Source organism: Pelodiscus sinensis, chromosome 6 (assembly GCF_049634645.1).
Source record: "Pelodiscus sinensis isolate JC-2024 chromosome 6, ASM4963464v1, whole genome shotgun sequence".
Lineage (NCBI taxonomy): Eukaryota > Metazoa > Chordata > Testudines > Trionychidae > Pelodiscus > Pelodiscus sinensis.
Window position 1 is genome coordinate 75,907,284 of NC_134716.1, and position 18,459 is coordinate 75,925,742.

The 18,459-nt window shown below is 38.3% G+C and overlaps 1 protein-coding gene across 9 annotated transcripts in view; it reads left to right on the top strand.

The window, feature by feature from the left end:
• TMEM161B (transmembrane protein 161B) overlaps positions 1-17,737 on the top strand; it is an 84,859-nt gene extending 67,122 nt beyond the window's left edge. For 8 of the 9 annotated variants that reach the window (XM_075932184.1, XM_075932178.1, XM_075932180.1 and 5 more), the window contains 3 exons: positions 334-508; positions 4,692-4,788; positions 6,619-17,737. In XM_075932184.1, the coding sequence (XP_075788299.1) occupies positions 334-508; positions 4,692-4,788; positions 6,619-6,896 (550 nt within the window). In that variant the 3' untranslated portion in view covers positions 6,897-17,737. The remainder of the gene's footprint in view (positions 1-333; positions 509-4,691; positions 4,789-6,618) is intronic. The other variant, XM_075932185.1, reaches the window with a different exon arrangement.
• Positions 17,738-18,459: the final 722 nt, after the last annotated feature.

The following is an 18,459-nucleotide window of genomic DNA, read 5'->3' on the forward strand; positions in this document are numbered from 1 at the left end:
GAGGCCAAAAATACCATTAGGTTGTAATTCAGTTGATATTTTACAGTTGTTTAGTGAAGATTCCAAATCTTAAAGCATTTGGAATACATAATTCTTTATTTATTATTCTAGATTTCTTAAAATTTTCAATACTAAAGAACTTTCAAGTTTTTCATTTTGCAACCACTTGCATATTTTATGTAGAGCTCGTGCCATGGCATGTGAGGGAAGCGTAAGCAACTAAGGGAGAAGAGAAAATTGTATATTGCTTGCATATGAGTCATGCAATTAATTATTAAATATTTCCATCAGAGTGACTTTTGGAGAATAGTGTAATACTGTTTTCATCCACAGAATGTCAGAAGCAACATTTGATACAGTACGATTGTGGATAATTATCCTGTTGTGTGCTTTACGGTTGGCCATGATGCGCAAACACCTGCAAGCCTACCTTAATTTAGCACAGAAATGTGTGGATCAGATGAAAAAGGAGGCTGGCAGAATAAGTACAGTTGATCTGCAGAAAATGGTATGTGAATAGAACAAAAATGATAAATGTGTGAATTGATTTACATTGAAATTTTAACATAGTTTGTTGGGCACAAAACATTGCCTTTCCCTTTTACCCTTCCACAGGCTCAGAATTCACAGCCAAGTCATGAACTGAGAGTTTTCCCAAGTGCACTCATTTTAACAAGAAGGCTCCCATTGCAAGGGGAGAACCCTTCAACCCCAGAAAATGCACAGTTGAACTGATATTTCCCACACGTGACAGTTATACAAGCTAAATTCTTCCTGCCTTTGATCTATGTCTTAAGGCAGTGGTTCCCAACCTTTTTGTATACTGTAGACTGGCAAACATTTTATCTGCATATCCATTATTTACATATGCAACAAATATACAAATACGATGTTGCTGGTCCACCAAACCTCATATCCCCTGCTCTGATTCCTGCTCCCTCAACCTTTTGCCCCAAGCCCGTCATACACTCCTGCGCCCCCCATATTCCCAGGCCCTAGCCCTGAGCCCCCCCAGCTACACTTTTATTTCTCAGTGTAAGAAATTTGTGTTATTTTCAGTTCTCCAGCTGAGTATCTCACAATCAGGACCATTAGTGGCAGCCATAAAATGGACTCCTATGGGACCGGGACCAGAGCAGGAACGGGCTGCAGCTACCTCAGCAGGGAGGACTCTGTGTGGCCAGCCTGGGAGGAGGTGCTGCTACCAAGTTCCCATGGCAACATGTGTTGCCGCCAACATGGCCATAAACAGTCCAGAGAAAGGGCACGGGGTGGGCAATGGCTGAGCAGCTTCAACACACCTCCCAATGCCCCACCCTATCCACCCAACACTGTGTTCTTGCTCAGACCCACTCAGCCCCCCCTTCCAGAAGTGCTGGTGAAATCTAGCATCCAGCCCACGGCTGCCGTCTCTACCAACAGCCCAGGGTACATCCGGAAGTGTGGGCTCCATATCACCTCCTCCAAACCCCCATCCGCCTGCTCCTGAGGCCATGCCATTCTGTTCAAGCCATTGGCGTGGCCTGGTGGTGTCCTGTGGCCAGGCAACCAGGAATTCATGGCCCAGCAGCTGGGAAACCGCTGTCCTAAGGAATTGTCCCTATAGACAATCACAGTACTATACCTATCTTAAACATTTTGTCCAGCATATTTGGTAATCAGTTACTGTATTTTTCAAATGAATGGTGTGACATAGACTTCTGCAAATGTGTATGGAGTGTGTAACTGAGTAGTGATATGGACTTGTGGTGTGCACAGAGGAAATCTTAGGTTTTGTTAGGAGAAGCAAGGTGCTGTTATGTTCCCACTTCCACAGAGGCAAAAATAAGATTATATGGCTGTATAATGTACTAAATGTGCAGAGTTCTTTAAACTGTAAAATGAGCTATATACTAATATATATAATATTAACATTTAAGATTTTATTTAAAGAGCTAAATGATACAGTTCAGTATATTTTTATGACACTTTTGCAAGTCTGGACGTTCAACTACTTGCCCATCTTGTTATCAGTCAATAATTATTTCTTTTAGTAGTCAAGTTACTGTGGCCAAATGGGTGGGTAGAAATTTGTAAGAATGTGTAAATATTTGGGAGGTATAGATTCATGTTGCAGAGAAGTACTTGAGTGTGCCTTGCTACAGCATGTTAGTCAGTCCCAGGGGAGATGTGGTTTGGAAAGTGTCATATAGCACAAAATAGGCCTGTTTCAATAAGGTACGTATCACTGTAACCAATAGTGTAGTATCTGTCTCACCAGCAAAATATAAAGCAATGGGCTTCAAAGGGAATTTCTAGCCCATAGTTTTTATTTCAGAAGCATAGTTACTAATGTGGGGCTTCAGGATTGAGATGGATTATTCACAGGGCTCTTCTCAGTAATCAATACTAGAATCATTTCTGTTGTCATTGCTAAGAATCTTGGTGTTCTCTTCAATCAGCATTTTTCTCCACCTATATTTCTCAGGTTGTTTTTCCAGATAACTCCTTCCAAATATCTCAGTGAACTGTAAGGTTTTGTAATTTTCATATAGCAAAAGCTTTTGTTCCATACAATGCCCTTTTCTCCAGTCTTCCAAAATCCTTATTTTTCCAGTCACTCTAAAGTCACTAAACATCATTTTTTGGTTTCATCTTGCTATTTGTGTATCACCTCCACTCTTTTTGATCTTTGGTTACTGTAACAAGGTAACAATTCTTTTTGTTTATCAGTTGATGCTTTTCTGTTTGCTCCCTTTGATGCAATATGATTAATCATTTTATTATGTTTTGGTTGAATGGTCATCATATTTCCTCTTTTATACCCCATGTTTTGGAACGCTTTTCCCCATCTTTTTGACACTTATCTCAAACCGCCTTCCCTTTAGTGCTTTTTTAAAGAATTCCATGCCTTTTCATTTTTTTATGTAAAGCCAGTATTTTCTTCTCATTTAAGATGTACTAAAATGGCTTTTTCATTGCTGATACTGTTTTTTTATTTTGTCCTCTTATTTTTTCCGAACACTTTGGGTCAACAATTTTATATAAATATGTAATGGAGTGATAGTGATCAGGATAGGAAGACCTGTGAAGAAATAAAATAATTTAAAAGTGGATTCCAATAAGTGAAGGTCTTTGAAACGAACTCTGTTAACCCGCTAAATTTAACCATGGAGCTTCTATTTTCATTTATTATTTTTCTGACCATTTTCATTTATTAATACCACACATTGTTAAACAAAAGCTTGTAAATGACATTTTTCCAAAAGTAACTTAGGATACAAAGTCTTAGGCTACGTCTGCACTGCAGAGTTTTTGCACAAAAATGGCCAGTTTTGCGAAACAGCCCGCGGAGTATCCACACTACAAGCACATAGAGTATCCACACTACAAGCACATTGTTGCGCAAGAAAAAGTACAGTAGATTGTCAGAAGATGGGACATTTTGCACAAGAGTTATTCTTCTTTCTACGAGGAATAAGCCTTTGCGCAAGAGCTCTTGCATAAAAAGGCATGTGTGGATAGGCAACGGGTTTCTTGCACATGAAACCCCTCCTGGAAAAAGCACAGGTGCTCCGCTTGACATTCACAGAATGGCCATCAGAGCTTTCTTGCACAAGAGCATCCATGGCAGTGTGGATGTTCTCTTGTGCAAAAGCACATCTCTTCCACAAAAAGTTCTTGCGCAAGAAGCCTGCAATGTAGACGTAGCCTTACTGAAAGACAATGGGACCTTGGTGTTTGCGCCTCACTTTTGGAAATGAGACTTAGGCTTTTGGGTCACTCAAGCACTTTTGCAAAACTTGATTCAAAGTTTAGCTTTTAAACTACTTTTAACAAATTTATAGTGTATAGAAATTAGGGGTGTAAAAGGTTAATAGATTAATAGGTTACCTGGTGAGCATTACACTTATCAGAATGCTTACTTGGTAATGGGTTAACCTCACTGCCAGCTGCGTGGAGGTGGCTGGAAGGAATCTCAGGTGGTCAGGGTGGCAGGTGGAGCTGCATGGCAAACAGGTGGGACTTGGAGGTGCTGCAACAGCCTCAGATCCCAATCCCAGTGGCCCGAGCCCTTCTTGCAGCCCTGGCAGCCCCCACTTTCAACTATGCAATGGTCCCAACTGTACAGCGGTCCCAGCTGTGGGCCAGCTTCCAATCCCAGCTGCGCCACTATAGGCCCATCTCCTGTCTGTGGCACAGCCACACTGAACCTGGCTCTAGGCCATACCCTGGCACCAGTGGATCTGAAACCCACATCAATAATAAGTAACCCTAGCTCTGACCTGGCTGCTGTGCCCCCACTAATGGCTAACTGGTTAACTGCTTTGATCAATATTTACATCCTTAGTAGAAATGCAGATCATTGCATAGTAGCTATTTTTTCAGAAAAAGTGAAGTGAATGGTTTTTTTAAATCACGCCTTCTTGTAAAGAAATAACTAGAAAAGTAATGAGCTCTTTAAGTTTTATGAAACATTTATTAATTCTGAAATTCTTGATAGTCTTTTTAAAGACTGTACTTTAGACACTAAAAATCTGGTGGGAAATCTTTAGAATGTAACTTTTCTCATAAGGATCATATTACTTTAAGCTCCTCTATTTTACAGACAATTTAAATGTTTGCTCTGATCATTCATAGCATGTCAGCGATGTTAAGATTTTTTTTTTTTTTACACACTAACTTGCTTATAAGGATTTTGTTGGTTTCAGGTGGCCCGAGTATTTTATTACCTTTGTGTAATTGCATTGCAGTATGTGGCCCCTCTGGTAATGCTGCTTCATACAACTTTACTTTTGAAAACACTAGGTAAGCAAAATTTGATAAATGGAACAAATGCATATGTTTAGTAAATTGTCATCTAGGACTATGAAAGGCTTTTATCATTTTATATCTGACCATTAAAAGAAAGCATGTGTAACCAATAATATACAGAGATGTTTTCTTGTAATTTAAAGCAATATCTTTAAGCTTTACAACCAGATTTTAATCCCTAATCATGTTAGAATATCAAACAGGCAAACTATTTAGAATAACAAACAAATTAAGATGCTTCATGTGTATTGAAACATGTATCTTTTAGGGATGTTAATTATTGTTTAAAATGTTAAACACTAGATTTAACCAGTTAATCTTGGAAGACAAACACCCCTTCACACTCTCACTTATGGAGTGGTGAGATCCCCTGCCTACAGTGCATTGTGGTGGGCTGGGCCATGATGGAACAGTCCCCTGATCATGGTGTGCTGCTTGGGGCCCCCCATGCCATGGGCTGCTCAGGCTAGGCTGGGCAAGCTGGACTGAAGCACTCCCTGCCTGCGGTGCCACACAGTAGACTCAGCACGGCTGGAGCAGCCCCCACCACTGCCTCTAGCCACCGCTTAACTGATTACTCATAATCATTATCCGGTAAGGGTGATGCTTATTGGGTGACTGGTTAACCAGTTAACTATTTACATTCCTAGCATCTTTTTCAATTCTGGTTTCTTCTGATATCATTTTATAAAAATCTGTTACATTAATTTTAGAAGATTTCATTAATTCTTAAAACATCTTTCAAACTGCATGGGTTTCTTGAGCTCTATTTGTAAATGAGGCATGGGTTCTGTTCTACAGGTTGGACCTCTGTGATCTGGCACACTTGGGACGTGGCCAGTCTTGAATGAGAGAATTTGCCAGACCAGGGGAGGCACACTGGTACTGACCTCCCAGCCTGTCTCCCCTCCCCACTGCTGACCCTAGCCTCCCCAGCAACCCAGACTGCCACGTCCCCAGCCCCGCTACTGGGGTTGATGCAGCTACCATGTCTCTGGCCCCAGTCCTGCTACCAGGGCTGCCACTAGGATGTAAAATTTTGATTAATTGGCTAATGGAATAGTCAATGCAGTTTTCATCGACTATTCGATTAGTTGATAAGGGTGCCTCTGCCTTTGAAGTGTAGCAACACTTGGTCCAGGGCTGTTGCTACACTTCAAAGCTGCAAGTGCTGCGGGAAGCATGGGGCCAGTGGGGGACTCAAGCAGTCCTCCACTGCCCCTGTTCTCCCCGTGGCATTTCAAAGTGGCAGCGCCACGTGGAGCCTGGGGTCCGCTGGGGACTCTGCTGACCCAGGGCTCCATACAGCGCAGTGCCATAAGGAGCTTGGGCCAACTGGGGACTCCTGCCTCCTCCTTGCTGTCTCTTTTTGATAGAGGGAGAACTGGAGTGGGGGAAGCAACTAGTCGACCTGAGTGTCAACTATCCAATAAGCATTTGCTTTATCGGATATTTGACTAGTCATTCACACCGGAGCTCCGGTCCTGGTCCCAGCCCCAGCATCTCCAAGCCGCCAGTCCTCTTGATGTTCAGGATGCTGGACCATGGATTTTGTTGGATGAGGGAGTCCCGGATTTTGGAGGTCCAACCTGTAGTATTAATAAGAGAAGAGCAACACATGACAATTATGAAGGACCATCATTGTCATACCAGATCTACTTTAGTGAAATTAGGGAGTCATCGTTAGGCAAAATGCAATTGTATATTTGGAAAGAATTTTCTATTTCTAATATGTTAGAGCTACTGCTGTTGTATATTTAGACTTAACCATAGTAAAATGAGTTAGAATCTAGTTGCTTAATTAATTACCTTCCTTTTTAACAGGTAATTATTCCTGGGGCATCTATCCAGAATCTAGCTCTGACTTTCTAGTGGAAAACAATCCACTCCCTAATTCAGTTTACTCTGAGTCTCCATCTGCTGATGGAAAGATGAAGGTAAATGTAGTTCAAATAACAATGGCATTGGGCAGCCTAAAGAACATTTTTACTCCTCTCCTATTCCGAGGACTCCTGTCTTTTCTCACCTGGTGGATTGCTGCTTGCCTCTTCTCCACAAGCCTTTTTGGGCTTTTCTATCACCAGTATCTGACTGTGGCATGAACTAATCAGATCACAAAGCAAATATATGAAGTTATGTGCAAACCCATGTACCCCAGAGGGGCTGAAGAAAAAATGGAAGAATGCATACGTGAAGAAAAAACACATATCAAATTTTATTCTTAAATGCTTCCTCTGTATTCTCAGGGTGAATATTGCTATGTTTAAAGTCACAAGTGGGTTTAACTTTTGTTACCAAACAGTAGGTAACTAACTGCTGAATTATGGTATTGGAACTGTGACTAATCTTTTTTGTGTGGCTGATATTGGAGGGCTAGTTAAAAGACTAGTGTGCCTGTGAGTACCTTGCTTTCCATTAATACTAAGCCACCCTCAAAACTTTTGTATATTACTTCAGTTGTTGACTGATGACTCAAAGTGGTAATGAGGTACAGGTAACATTAATGGTGTCTGCCTAGTTAAACAATCTTGAAACTGAGCCATACAAATGGGGAAAGAAAATTTTTTGTTGGAATGATATTGATCACTTTTCTGTGTGAAAAGCAAAAAAATCCAACAGAAGAAATACTGTATATTACAGTAAAGAAAGCTGTAGTATTTGAATTTGGATAGGAACAAATCCATGGACTCAGCAAGTATTGCTTGCTGCCTGAGGAGTTCAGGAATGTTCAAGCTGTAAGAGGAATATTATAAAAATACATATTGTCAATCCCTGAAGTTATTTTAAAGTAATGAAGGGCCATATTAACCCTTGCAAGTACAATATTGGTGCTACTAATGATCCACATATTCCATTTGGGTCTTTTAAATTTCATTTTTCCAGGTAATAAATAAATTCCATTGAATTCACAAACTGATTGGAATAGATTATCAACACTGATCAAACTGTTTAAAAAGAATATCTAATAATCCTGCTGAGTGTGTATGTATCTGTAAGTATATATACATATATATTATATATTAAATATATAATATATATACATGAAGACTATAAAAAGAAATATTGAATCTATAAGTTGCTGAATGTATGTTACAGGACAGTGGGACAAGGACATATATGTACCAAGTAAATTCAAGATCCCTTTTTTAATTAAAATTAAATATTTTTTTGAAAGTTCAGATGAAAGGGCTATCCATTTTTGGTGCCTCTACAAAGGTACTAAACTTTTAATAAAGAACCTTTGTGATTTTGTTGAAAGAGATTCACTCAAAAGTTGTTACTCTTACTTTGTTGGTTAGTGTAATGCAAGTTACCCTGCTGATATAGAAATATTGAACATCTTTTAGTCTCAGAAATATATTTTCTGTACATTAATTTAAAAACCTATAGTAAGGAGGAGTGAAGTATAATTTTACAAGTTTTGTTTAATTTGAATAACAGATCCTTAGTTGAACATTTTGAGGACAAGCTAGAATGACAAAAATGCACTTGCTTTGTGTATACTGCTATCAGAAATGTAGGATTGGGAATTAATGTGGGGCAACATTTTAAAATTTTAATTTAAAAAAGTGCACTGCAGAAAGATATCTTTTAGTATGAGAGTAGTATTTGCTATGCATAAAAAATATGGGCAACACTTTTGGGTGTCTGAATTGTATAAACAAAACATAGAATATAATAAATAAATGGAAAGACTGTTACAAAATGCTTAATTTAAATGTTGCAAATCTGTAGTATGGGGAAACAAAACATCAAAGAATATAAAAAATTAAGGATTTTAGATATTTCTCAATTCCTCTTTCTCTATCAAATGGCCTTGAAATCATTCAAAAATATTGTAGCTCATTTGCTGTTACTACAGTAAGGTTTATATGCCACTGCCTCTTACCTGTACCCCTTTCTGCACACATGCCCTCTTAAATGTCCTGAAAAAACTCCTAGGATCCTGCTGGTTACAGTAGGAGTATAGTACTTTATATCTAACAGTGCTGTAAGCTTCACTAATAACCTAATTTTTGATTAGTAACAGTGGCATCCATTAGGTGAATGGCATAAATCATATTTGACTTCATAGTTTCAAAACTTGAGACATTCCTATGAAAAAATGCATTTTCAGATGATTGCCAGATAGGTCCAGCAATGTTGAAATGGCCCATTCACTGGATGTGTGTTGTATACGATTAGCAATGAAAAGATAGTAGTAGCAATTAAGTGGTAACACGTTGATTTCCAAGGTGAATGCTCATTTAGGAAAAAAACCCCACATCTTTTAGTAGTGTTTTCATTCTGACTGCAAACTCATCATGGGAAGTTATATTGAAGCTTATCGTACAACCTGAAGTGTTGCAATGAAATTTAGGTTCTGAAAGATGCTTAATCCATGAGAAGAACCACATTTCTATATAGAATTTCCATCCCCATTGATTTGTTGTCTCTGCTCATAACTGAAAATTAGCAGCGATTATACAGAGACTTTTATATAAAAAGATGTTTGCATCCTATATAAGATGTTTATTAATATGATTGAGCTTTTTTAGGGCTGTTAACAAGTGTCAGATTTCTTACTCTTCTGAAAAAATACTGATGAAACAAACACAACTGAAGAAGTGACATTGATACATCAAGAAACAGCTTGATTGTCTTTCTATATTCTGATTACAATTTCTAACTATTGGCTCTTAAAAGTTGGATCCAACTCTGTGGCTCTGTAGGTTTCAGGTTGGTTGGAAGATAGTCTCCCTTCAGTGACTTCAGGTGACTTAGATCCTGCATAATACAGGTGACTTGTACAAAGCCTATGTTGGCCAGAAAATCTTTCTGACATGGTGAGTTGGACAAAGAAGAATGGTATAAAGGACATTACTATGGTGATGAGTATGGTATAAAACACGTGTCTGTTCATCTGTAGCTAAATGACACTTTCATGAGCTCAGTTATAATCTGTTTTGTGCTTCATATTAAGGGAACAAATTACTTGTGTATCTGTCTGGCATTCTCAATGATCTACAAAGGAAAGAGTAGGCGTATGCCCTTTTTAGTTGTTGCGTCTTTATTATGTAGAGAGAAGGCTTATGGCATATGTACCACTAGCAGGAATTGTCTTTTTTACATTAAAAAATAAGGTTTTCTTAGTTTCTCTTGGAGAATTTTGTACATAGCTGCAGAGAACTGAAAATGCAGGATACTTAATCTTGTGTGACTCTCTTCATGAATACCTGTTTTTGAGGGGAAAAAACCTGGGAAGATAAGGTATCTTTAGTAAGGTTTTAACAGCCCTGTCCATGCAGATGATAAGATGTGGCTTGTGAGCATGAGGACATGACTAGAGCATGATTTTAAAAAAAAATCCTCTAGTTTAACTAAATTGAAGTTTGTCTTGTGTATTGAGTTTGAGTGGTTTATTTCACTTTCACTTGATTTGATTATTTTTAACAAGATTAAACTGAGCGGAAATAAAAATAGCAAACCACAAACTTGCATCAGTTAACTAAATTGGTTTAAAATAGCATCTTTTTCATTAACTAGGTGGAAGTCTGTGTCTAGAGCAGGCCTGAGACATCTGAGTTCTGATCAAAAAGTAGGGAAGACTAGATGTGACAGTCCTGATAGGAACTCTCTCTCCTTTTTTTTAAGTTTAGAATTTTTTTATACATCAAAGGAAAGGAGAAAACATCATAAACCTGTATTTTTGGGTTTTCCAGGGCACCCTAGAGTGCCTTTTGGGCTGTACTATCATGTAGATATTTTTGCAATTGTAGAAGTCTTCAGGATTTCCCAGCTCCCTAAGAGCATGCAGCCACAAATTCTGCATGCTTTTTTTTAAACCTCTTTTTTCGTAGATAAAAAACAACTGGTACAACAAAGCAAAAGGGCATATGGTATCAGTGAGAGAGAACAAACACATGTGGAAGAAGAGCTGCCAAAAGCTTCAGTGCTCAAACCCAATGTTATATAACATCTGTTCTTTAGTCAAAGGAAATGAACTTGTGAACAGGAGGCCACTTATGCCCCATCAGGGCTATTTGCCATTCTGGCACTTCAAGTGCAGGAGATGGGGACCTGCAAGAGATCTTAAATACTTTGCTTCTATAGGCTCTGCTTACAAAAACTCCCCAGGGTCACAGATTTACTGACTTTGGGAGGGTAGCTGCCACCACCAAGTGAAACAAACTTTCTTGAACCTAGGAAGAAAGGACTTGGACTTCCCTTCCCAAGGTACCCCAAGCTATTTTGCTACAAGAGAGCTTGAAAAAAGAAAACAAACTGTCTCTCTGATAGCTGACCTCTCAAGGTAGGCAGACATACACTCACAGTACTCCTGTTTCTATTCAGGACACAGGAATCAAATCATCGCCTTAAAAAGGTGATTTTGTTAACAAAACAGATATTCTTGATAAAACACAATGGGTTGCTACGTATTAGAGCAACTGAATAAAACATGTTAAAACACAGAGAATATTTCTGGGTATTCTCTTAGGGTATGTCTACACTGCCACCCTAGTTCGAACTAGGGTGGCTAATGTAGGCATTCGAACTTGCAAATGAACCCCGGGATATTGCAGGAGGAATAACGGTAGTTCGAATTAGGAACTTTAATTCGAACTATCTAGTCCATGGCGTGTGTAGCCGCGGGCAGGTAGTTCGAACTACGGGCATTTAAAAATGGCGCCCGCCTGGGAACATGCAAATGAAGCCCGGGATATTTAAATCCCGGGCTTCATTTGCAAGTTCGAATGCCTACATTAGTCATTCTAGTTCGAACAAGGGTGGCAGTGTAGACATACCCTTAGATAGTGAATGGGGTAGGAAAGACATATATTCACACAGATAAGTTTAACCAAAACAAAGAAAAATGCCCTGATTGGGATTAAATACACATTTTCCCTTTATTTACTCCCTTTATTATCCCTTCCTGGTTCAGTCCACTTCCATGCCTCAAATTCCTTGGAGGAGTGGTAGTCCTGCCTGTGTTTAAATCATTCTGTGTTTCTCAACTCCTGGCTTAACTTCCACACAAAGAAAGCAGGCAAGGCATCTTATACAATTCAGATTTCAGCGCTGTATCCTGTTGGTTCTTCTGGCTCTCTGCCAACACCCCTGCTAGCAACCTAAATGTAACCCTTTAGTCATCAAGTGCTGGCCAGCACTACTCCTATCTATCACATGCCCTAACTATAAAGTCAAACTTGCCTAGAAGCAGGAACTGTGCCATGAAGGTACATGTTGGCTTTCCAATCCACAACGCTCAACTTCTGGGTAAATAGTATGTTTATTGAATACAGAAATCCCAACTAGTCTCCCAACTGTGTCTTTTTGTCAGCCATCTATGGGCACAAAATTTACCATTGCTAATTGAGGTCTTAAGTTTATTTTTAAAAATATTAAAACTATATGACTATGAAAAAATGTCGTCTTTGATATGATATTGTGAAGTTATCGATTAAGGGTAGAAGCCCTTAACACCTTTTTATTCTCAAAGTCTTTAGCATTACACTTCTTTTTAAGCATTAACTCACTTTCCATATAAGAACTTTGTGTTGTATTAGCTGTCTAGCCCCCCCATTTAGACCTGCACATGGTCTATTGCCGTTGATTTCTCCCTCTTGCTCCTCGCCCCACAAAGCTACTAAACATTTACTCAAGCCTGAAGAACAATGTGTAGAATAAAAAATAGAAATCATGAATGAAGATTCTCGGGCCAAAGGAGCTGAAGTTTTTTATATTAAAGAAATGTTCCTAAGTCACGATGGGATCTTGAGAGACAGCAGTTCACTAGAGTTTTAAATTTTAAGGTGAATGTTTACTGTAACATAACAAATAGGTAAGACTTATTTTAATCTACAGCTTAAAACCCCCAAAGAAGAATTAAGGGCAAAAATCTTAGCCTGTTTGATAAAGTCTTTCTCTGAGGCATAGAAGTGTTACAGAAATATTAAGTACACTGTCTTATTGCTGGGCAATATGGCTCAAGGCAGCCAGTCAAAAGCATGCTCCCCAGTAGTGTCAACTCAGAGCTGAGGACCCATGATTATGGTACATAGTTATTCCCACTGTTAGATTGAAATACCATCCTGCTGCTGTGGGAAGTTGCAGTGAGTAGTAGTAGATGGGAAAAAGCTTCCCTAAGTTGTTCTTACAAGCATGCCCCATTGCATCAGTCAGGAATTTGCTATAAGGTTTCCTTACTGCAGTCTGTGCTTTGCTTATCTTTTTTTACAAGTTTAAATTGCACTTTTCCACAGAGGCTATGTCTACACTGCAGAGTTTTTGCGCACAAACAAGTGTTTTTGCACAGAAACTCGCGGAGTGTCCACATTACGAGCGCTTTTTTGCGCAAGAAAAAGTACAGTAAATCGTTAGAAGACAGAGGTTTTTGCACAAGAGTTATTCCTCTTAAAATGAGGAATAAGCCTTTTTGCGCAAGAGCTTTTGCGCAAAAAGAGGTGTGTGGATAGACAACAAGGGTTTCTTGCACACAAAAAAACCCTATCGGAAAAAGCACAGGTGCTCTGATGGCCATTCTATGAATGGCCATCAGAGCTTTCTTGTGCAAGAGCATCCATGACACTGTGGATGCTGTCTTGCACGAAAGCACATCTCTTGCGCAAAAGCACATGGCAGTGTGGACACGTTGTTGTGTAAGAACTTTTTGCAGAAGGTCTCTTCCACAAAAAATTCTTGTGCAAGAAGCCTGCAGTAAATTTGAGGCTATTTATTGAAACCCAGAGAAAAGTAAACCACAACCAAGTCCTTTTCGAAATCTCCCGTTATTGGTTGTCAGGATAATAATGATGTACTGGACGTTGTTTTCAGAACCAGTATATATGTATTTTTATACCTTTGTTATAACAGTATTTTAATGCAAATTAAATTTATTTGTAATGCTGATGCCATTGAACATATCCTCACTTTTATTTATGTCAGTGCTTAGTTAGATCAAATGTTTCTACATGTTGAGTCTTTTTTTAAACTTGAAGCCCAGATTGATACATTTATAATAAGTATGCAATTTTGTATTTTAAAAAAGCTTGGTATTAGTCTATGAATACCAAATACTTCTTCAGACTCCCATTATTTTAAATCAGGGCAGGGAAGAAGTTGAGATCTGCAATATCTCTTAAGAACACAGTATATTCATGACTTTGGTACTAAACTACTGGGGGGAATTTGGGCTAAAAAATAAATTTTGCACATAACATCTTAAAATTCTTCCTTAATTTGTCAAAATAATGCAATATAATCATGCCAGTTTCAATTTTTTTTTAAACTGCAACAATGCATAGAGAATGAGGGTAGGGAGTTATGTAGGAAATCGCCAAATTCCTTTAGTCTAATTGTAATATAGTTAAGTTTGTCTCTCTATTTCTAGTTATTAGTCAACAGACATATGCAGATGTATGCTCTATTATATCAGCAGCAGCTAAAATCAAGTGAGGGTTTTGAAGTCAAACTCACAGTTTATACTGGCTACTGACCATCTCCAGAAAGGTCAGCATGAAAGTAAACAGTTCATGGTGTACATCTTGATAGGAAAATTTTCAGTTAAAAAATTTAGACCAGTTCTAATCACTAACGTACCATAAGCATTTTTAAGGCCATTCTGTCATTTACAACAAGGCTTCTTTACACCATTCTGGCAATGTAAAGGAGTCTTTAAACTTTTACACAAATTTTATGCTCCTGTGGGAAATTCACTAAGAATAGGATTAATTCAGTAACAGCCATGGGAACAACTGAGCAGGAAGGCTGCTACATTCTGCTCTGCTAAAGGACACAGCCTACCTCACACACACCTCCAAACACCTGGAAGCCGTATCTCTCTGCACGGGGTGCACCACAATGGTAAATAAGCAGGACCAAGTCTCTTTTGCTTGCCTGCCTGCACACCCAGTTCCACCTCACTCACAAAGATTTACATCTTCACTGTCTGCTCCAGACATGCAGGCCAACATGCCAGAGCTTTCTGTGACTGCTCTATGGCTTCCTTTTGCATCTATCAAAAGTCTTTTTTCTGCATGAAAACAAAACTAAAAAATTTGCAGGGGATATGAATTGTACACTTGCATAGTGGTGCAGAATTTCCCCAGGAGCACTTGTAGTAACCTCTATAGCCTTTAAAAAAAGTTGCTGCTTTAAAAGTCTTACTGGTTGGCCATTTTGAATTACAGGCAGTCCCCAGGTTACGTACAAGATAGGGACTATAGGTTTGTTCTTAAGTTGAATTTGTATGTAAGTCGGAACTGGTACATATTGTAGGGGAAACTCTAGCCAAACATTTCTCCAGAGCTCAGTTTTATTCTCTCTCACCTCACTTCCCTCAGTCCTTTATTCTCAAGCTGAGGTGTCTGCTGAGAAAAGCCGCTCCGCGTCTCCCTGGTCTGCTGGGTGGGGCACTAGCTTCGTGTCTCCCTGGTCTGCTAGGGGGAAAAGCAGCTAGTGCGGGGTTGTCTCACCCCGTTTGTAAGTAGGGATCTGATGTAAGTCGGATCCATGTAACCCGGGGACTGCCTGTACTTTATATGACAGTTCCGCTGTATTTTTAAAACCTGATTTATAATGTTTATAAAGTCAGGTTTTGCCTTTATTTTCAGTGTTCTTTGTAACTTTGTTTAAAAGTGTACCAAAAATTCTATTTTGTAAATCTGATTCTTACAGTGTAAACATGGTGTGCCAACAAATACCTTATTTCTCCTGCTTCTGGTAATCTTGTCGTATATCCTGCCCATATTCCATTTTTAATTACCTTGCATTGCATTGAAGTGGATCTGCCCCATGAAAGCTCATCATCTAATAAACTATCTTGCATAATTTGATCAGAAAAACATTTTCAAAAGTGGGAGAATATTTATCTGTGGCAGTAGCAGGAAAAAACATTACTTATCCGAGGGTATTGTTCCCTTCTAAATATAAATATTTTTATTTAAAAATACTATTAAATTGTTTAGGCCCAGAATTTCATGTAAGTTAAAATTGTTGTAAACTGTACGTTATTACACACTGTATATATAGACTGTAAATATTTTTAAATCTGTCACTGTTATTGGGAACTTCATGTATAATCTCACAATTGTTGCTCTGTTGCTACTGAGAGAGCTTTTTGTTAATCATGACTACATAGATCAACACATCCTGTGCCTAGCACTATGCTGGCACTGACAGCATTGATGCTTGCAAAGCAAATTGCCAGTAAAAGACTGAATATGATAAAATCAGTATTTGTCAATGGAAAAGGTCAAACTTTAAAGGAAACTTCTAAGTCCCCCTCTCTAGATTAGGGTAGGTTTTCAAAAAAATTCCCACTCACGCTTTTGAGTTCCACAATCTTAGCAAGATTGAGCATCTTCATTTTGATCATCTACCAGTTATCTTTCTTTTAAAACACAATATTTATTAACTTGCTCTGAGCAAAGTTACATGATATGGTGCTTTAAAATTAGGCATGTCATCTACACTGTACTAGAGAAAGCTTCCAGAAGTTGCTAATAAAGTGGAACTTGCCTGGTGTTGGTGAAGCTGAATCATTTTTAAAAATAATAAAACAGAAGATAAGGGTACAGTATTACCACCAATGTCTAAACAAAGAACAACTCCATATTCTGTGCACAGGAGGTGATACTAAAGTGCCTGGACCTGTACATTCTAGAGCAGATACGAAGAAATTACATTTTCAAATAGATATTTTCTAAAGTTAAGCACGTGCCTTTGTGCTTTTCTTGGTAGGTATGCATACTTAGGAGATCTGTTAAGTAAATGCAAGCTATCAGCTAGTCCTTAAATGTGCCATTTTAACCCATTTATATATGCGTGTGTATATGTATGTATGTGTATATATAGAGATCATTAATGTGGAAAAACAAATTGTCAAAGCTAATATGATTTTAGCTATCTATACTTTTTATTTCAAGTAAGTTTATTTTTGCTGTTGTCATGTAAATATTGCAAGAATTTTGCCTTTCCTGTACTGTATTTGTAAGAACACCTCATTTCTTCCTACACTTTCACACTATTTTCATACTTCTGATTAAAGAAATTACAATTCTACAGTGTTGGAACTGTCTAATGCAATAGAACGATTGACTTTGAATTATAACAACTTGCTTTGCTACAAGTTTGTAGTTTAAGCTCCAGTCCTGCAAAGACTTGTGTACTTAACTTGATCTCAGTGGGACTATTCATGAGCTTAATGTTTTAGCATATGTGGAAGTTTCTACAGGATTGGAGCAGAGATCAAAACGAGGATACAAAAAAGCAGGAATTACATGGAGTGTGGGGTTGCTCATAATGGATCCAAAACAGGAGACCAGCGTTAACTGTTGTACAGTTCTAAATTTTGTATTTTTAATAGCAGCCTTATGTACTGTTGAATGCTTTTGTTCGGACAGTGGGCTGCCATCTTCACTTTTGACTGTTTCATTTTATAAAAATTTACATGCTTTAAACTTTAAGACTTAAAAAAAATCTATCAAACATTTGTCTGATACAGCAGAAAAAAGTGATGAAATAAACATTACTTAGATGCTTAGTTTGGAGGTAATTATTCTGCATGTTACATGTAAAGTGCTTGTAAATTGAACTGTTTGCAGTGAATTGAGTCTGTACCAAAGGAATCACTCCTTAAAGGAAGCCTTATAGTGTGTTGAGCTTTTAGCTCTAAAATATGGCTTTAGCAATTAGTATAATATTTAATGTATATAGTACATGGTTTGGGTAAAACTTATTTCAGTAAGCTACTAAACATTAGTTTTTTACACTGTGTGTAAGAAATTATGTTGCTTAGTGCTGCTAATGGTTTATCTGGAGGACTAAAGAATTTTGTCTTGCTTGGGAAGTGTTAGCATGTGTCAGGGAGCATTTTCCTAATCTTGATGAACATAAGAAGAAAGCTTGCTGTATTATCCTTAAAGTTTTGGTGTTAATTTAATAAAATTCTATGAGAGACAAAGATTGAGTGTTTTGAGCAGTCATTGTTCCATGGCCTTGTGTTTGGTTGATTATACATAATTAAAATAAAATTGTGTACTAAAAAAGACTAGCCAAGTACTAGTAGTATATCAGTGTCTACTGGAAAAGTTGATAAACTAATATACATTAACTCACTTGAATCAGTCTTCTTTCCAGAAGACATTGGGGGGCTTGGTCCTCCTTGGATGCCTGTTATTCAAACAAGCAGCTCCCGTTGGTTGCTTTCTGGCCAGAATTTGGCCAATGGGATTGTGCTGGGGTGGGGAGGCTTCTGAAACTTCCTTTCTCCTTCAGTTTAGAAACAGAAACAAAGCCTGGCAGCTCCCCGGTGCCTCTGCGGGCCGTATCCAGCACAGGCCTGCTGTAGTCAGTATATGTCTTACAGTATATGCACTGTATCCTGACTTTTTAAGCAATCTATTATATGACACACACTGGGCTGCAGTGTAATTTCCATTACTTTATATTGTGCTACCTACATTAGAAATAAAGCAACTTTTAAAATCAAAAGCCAATAATTTTTTTCCATTAAATTTGATTTTTATATTTTCATAAATCTTAAAATACTCCATTTATTGTGCACAATTCTGACTTCCAAGGAACTACAGGTTGCACCTTCCAAAACCAGAATTTTCTAGTCCAGCAACATCTGTGGTCCGGTAGGACCACATGTTCCTGGATCAGAGAACCCTGGCAGCCTAG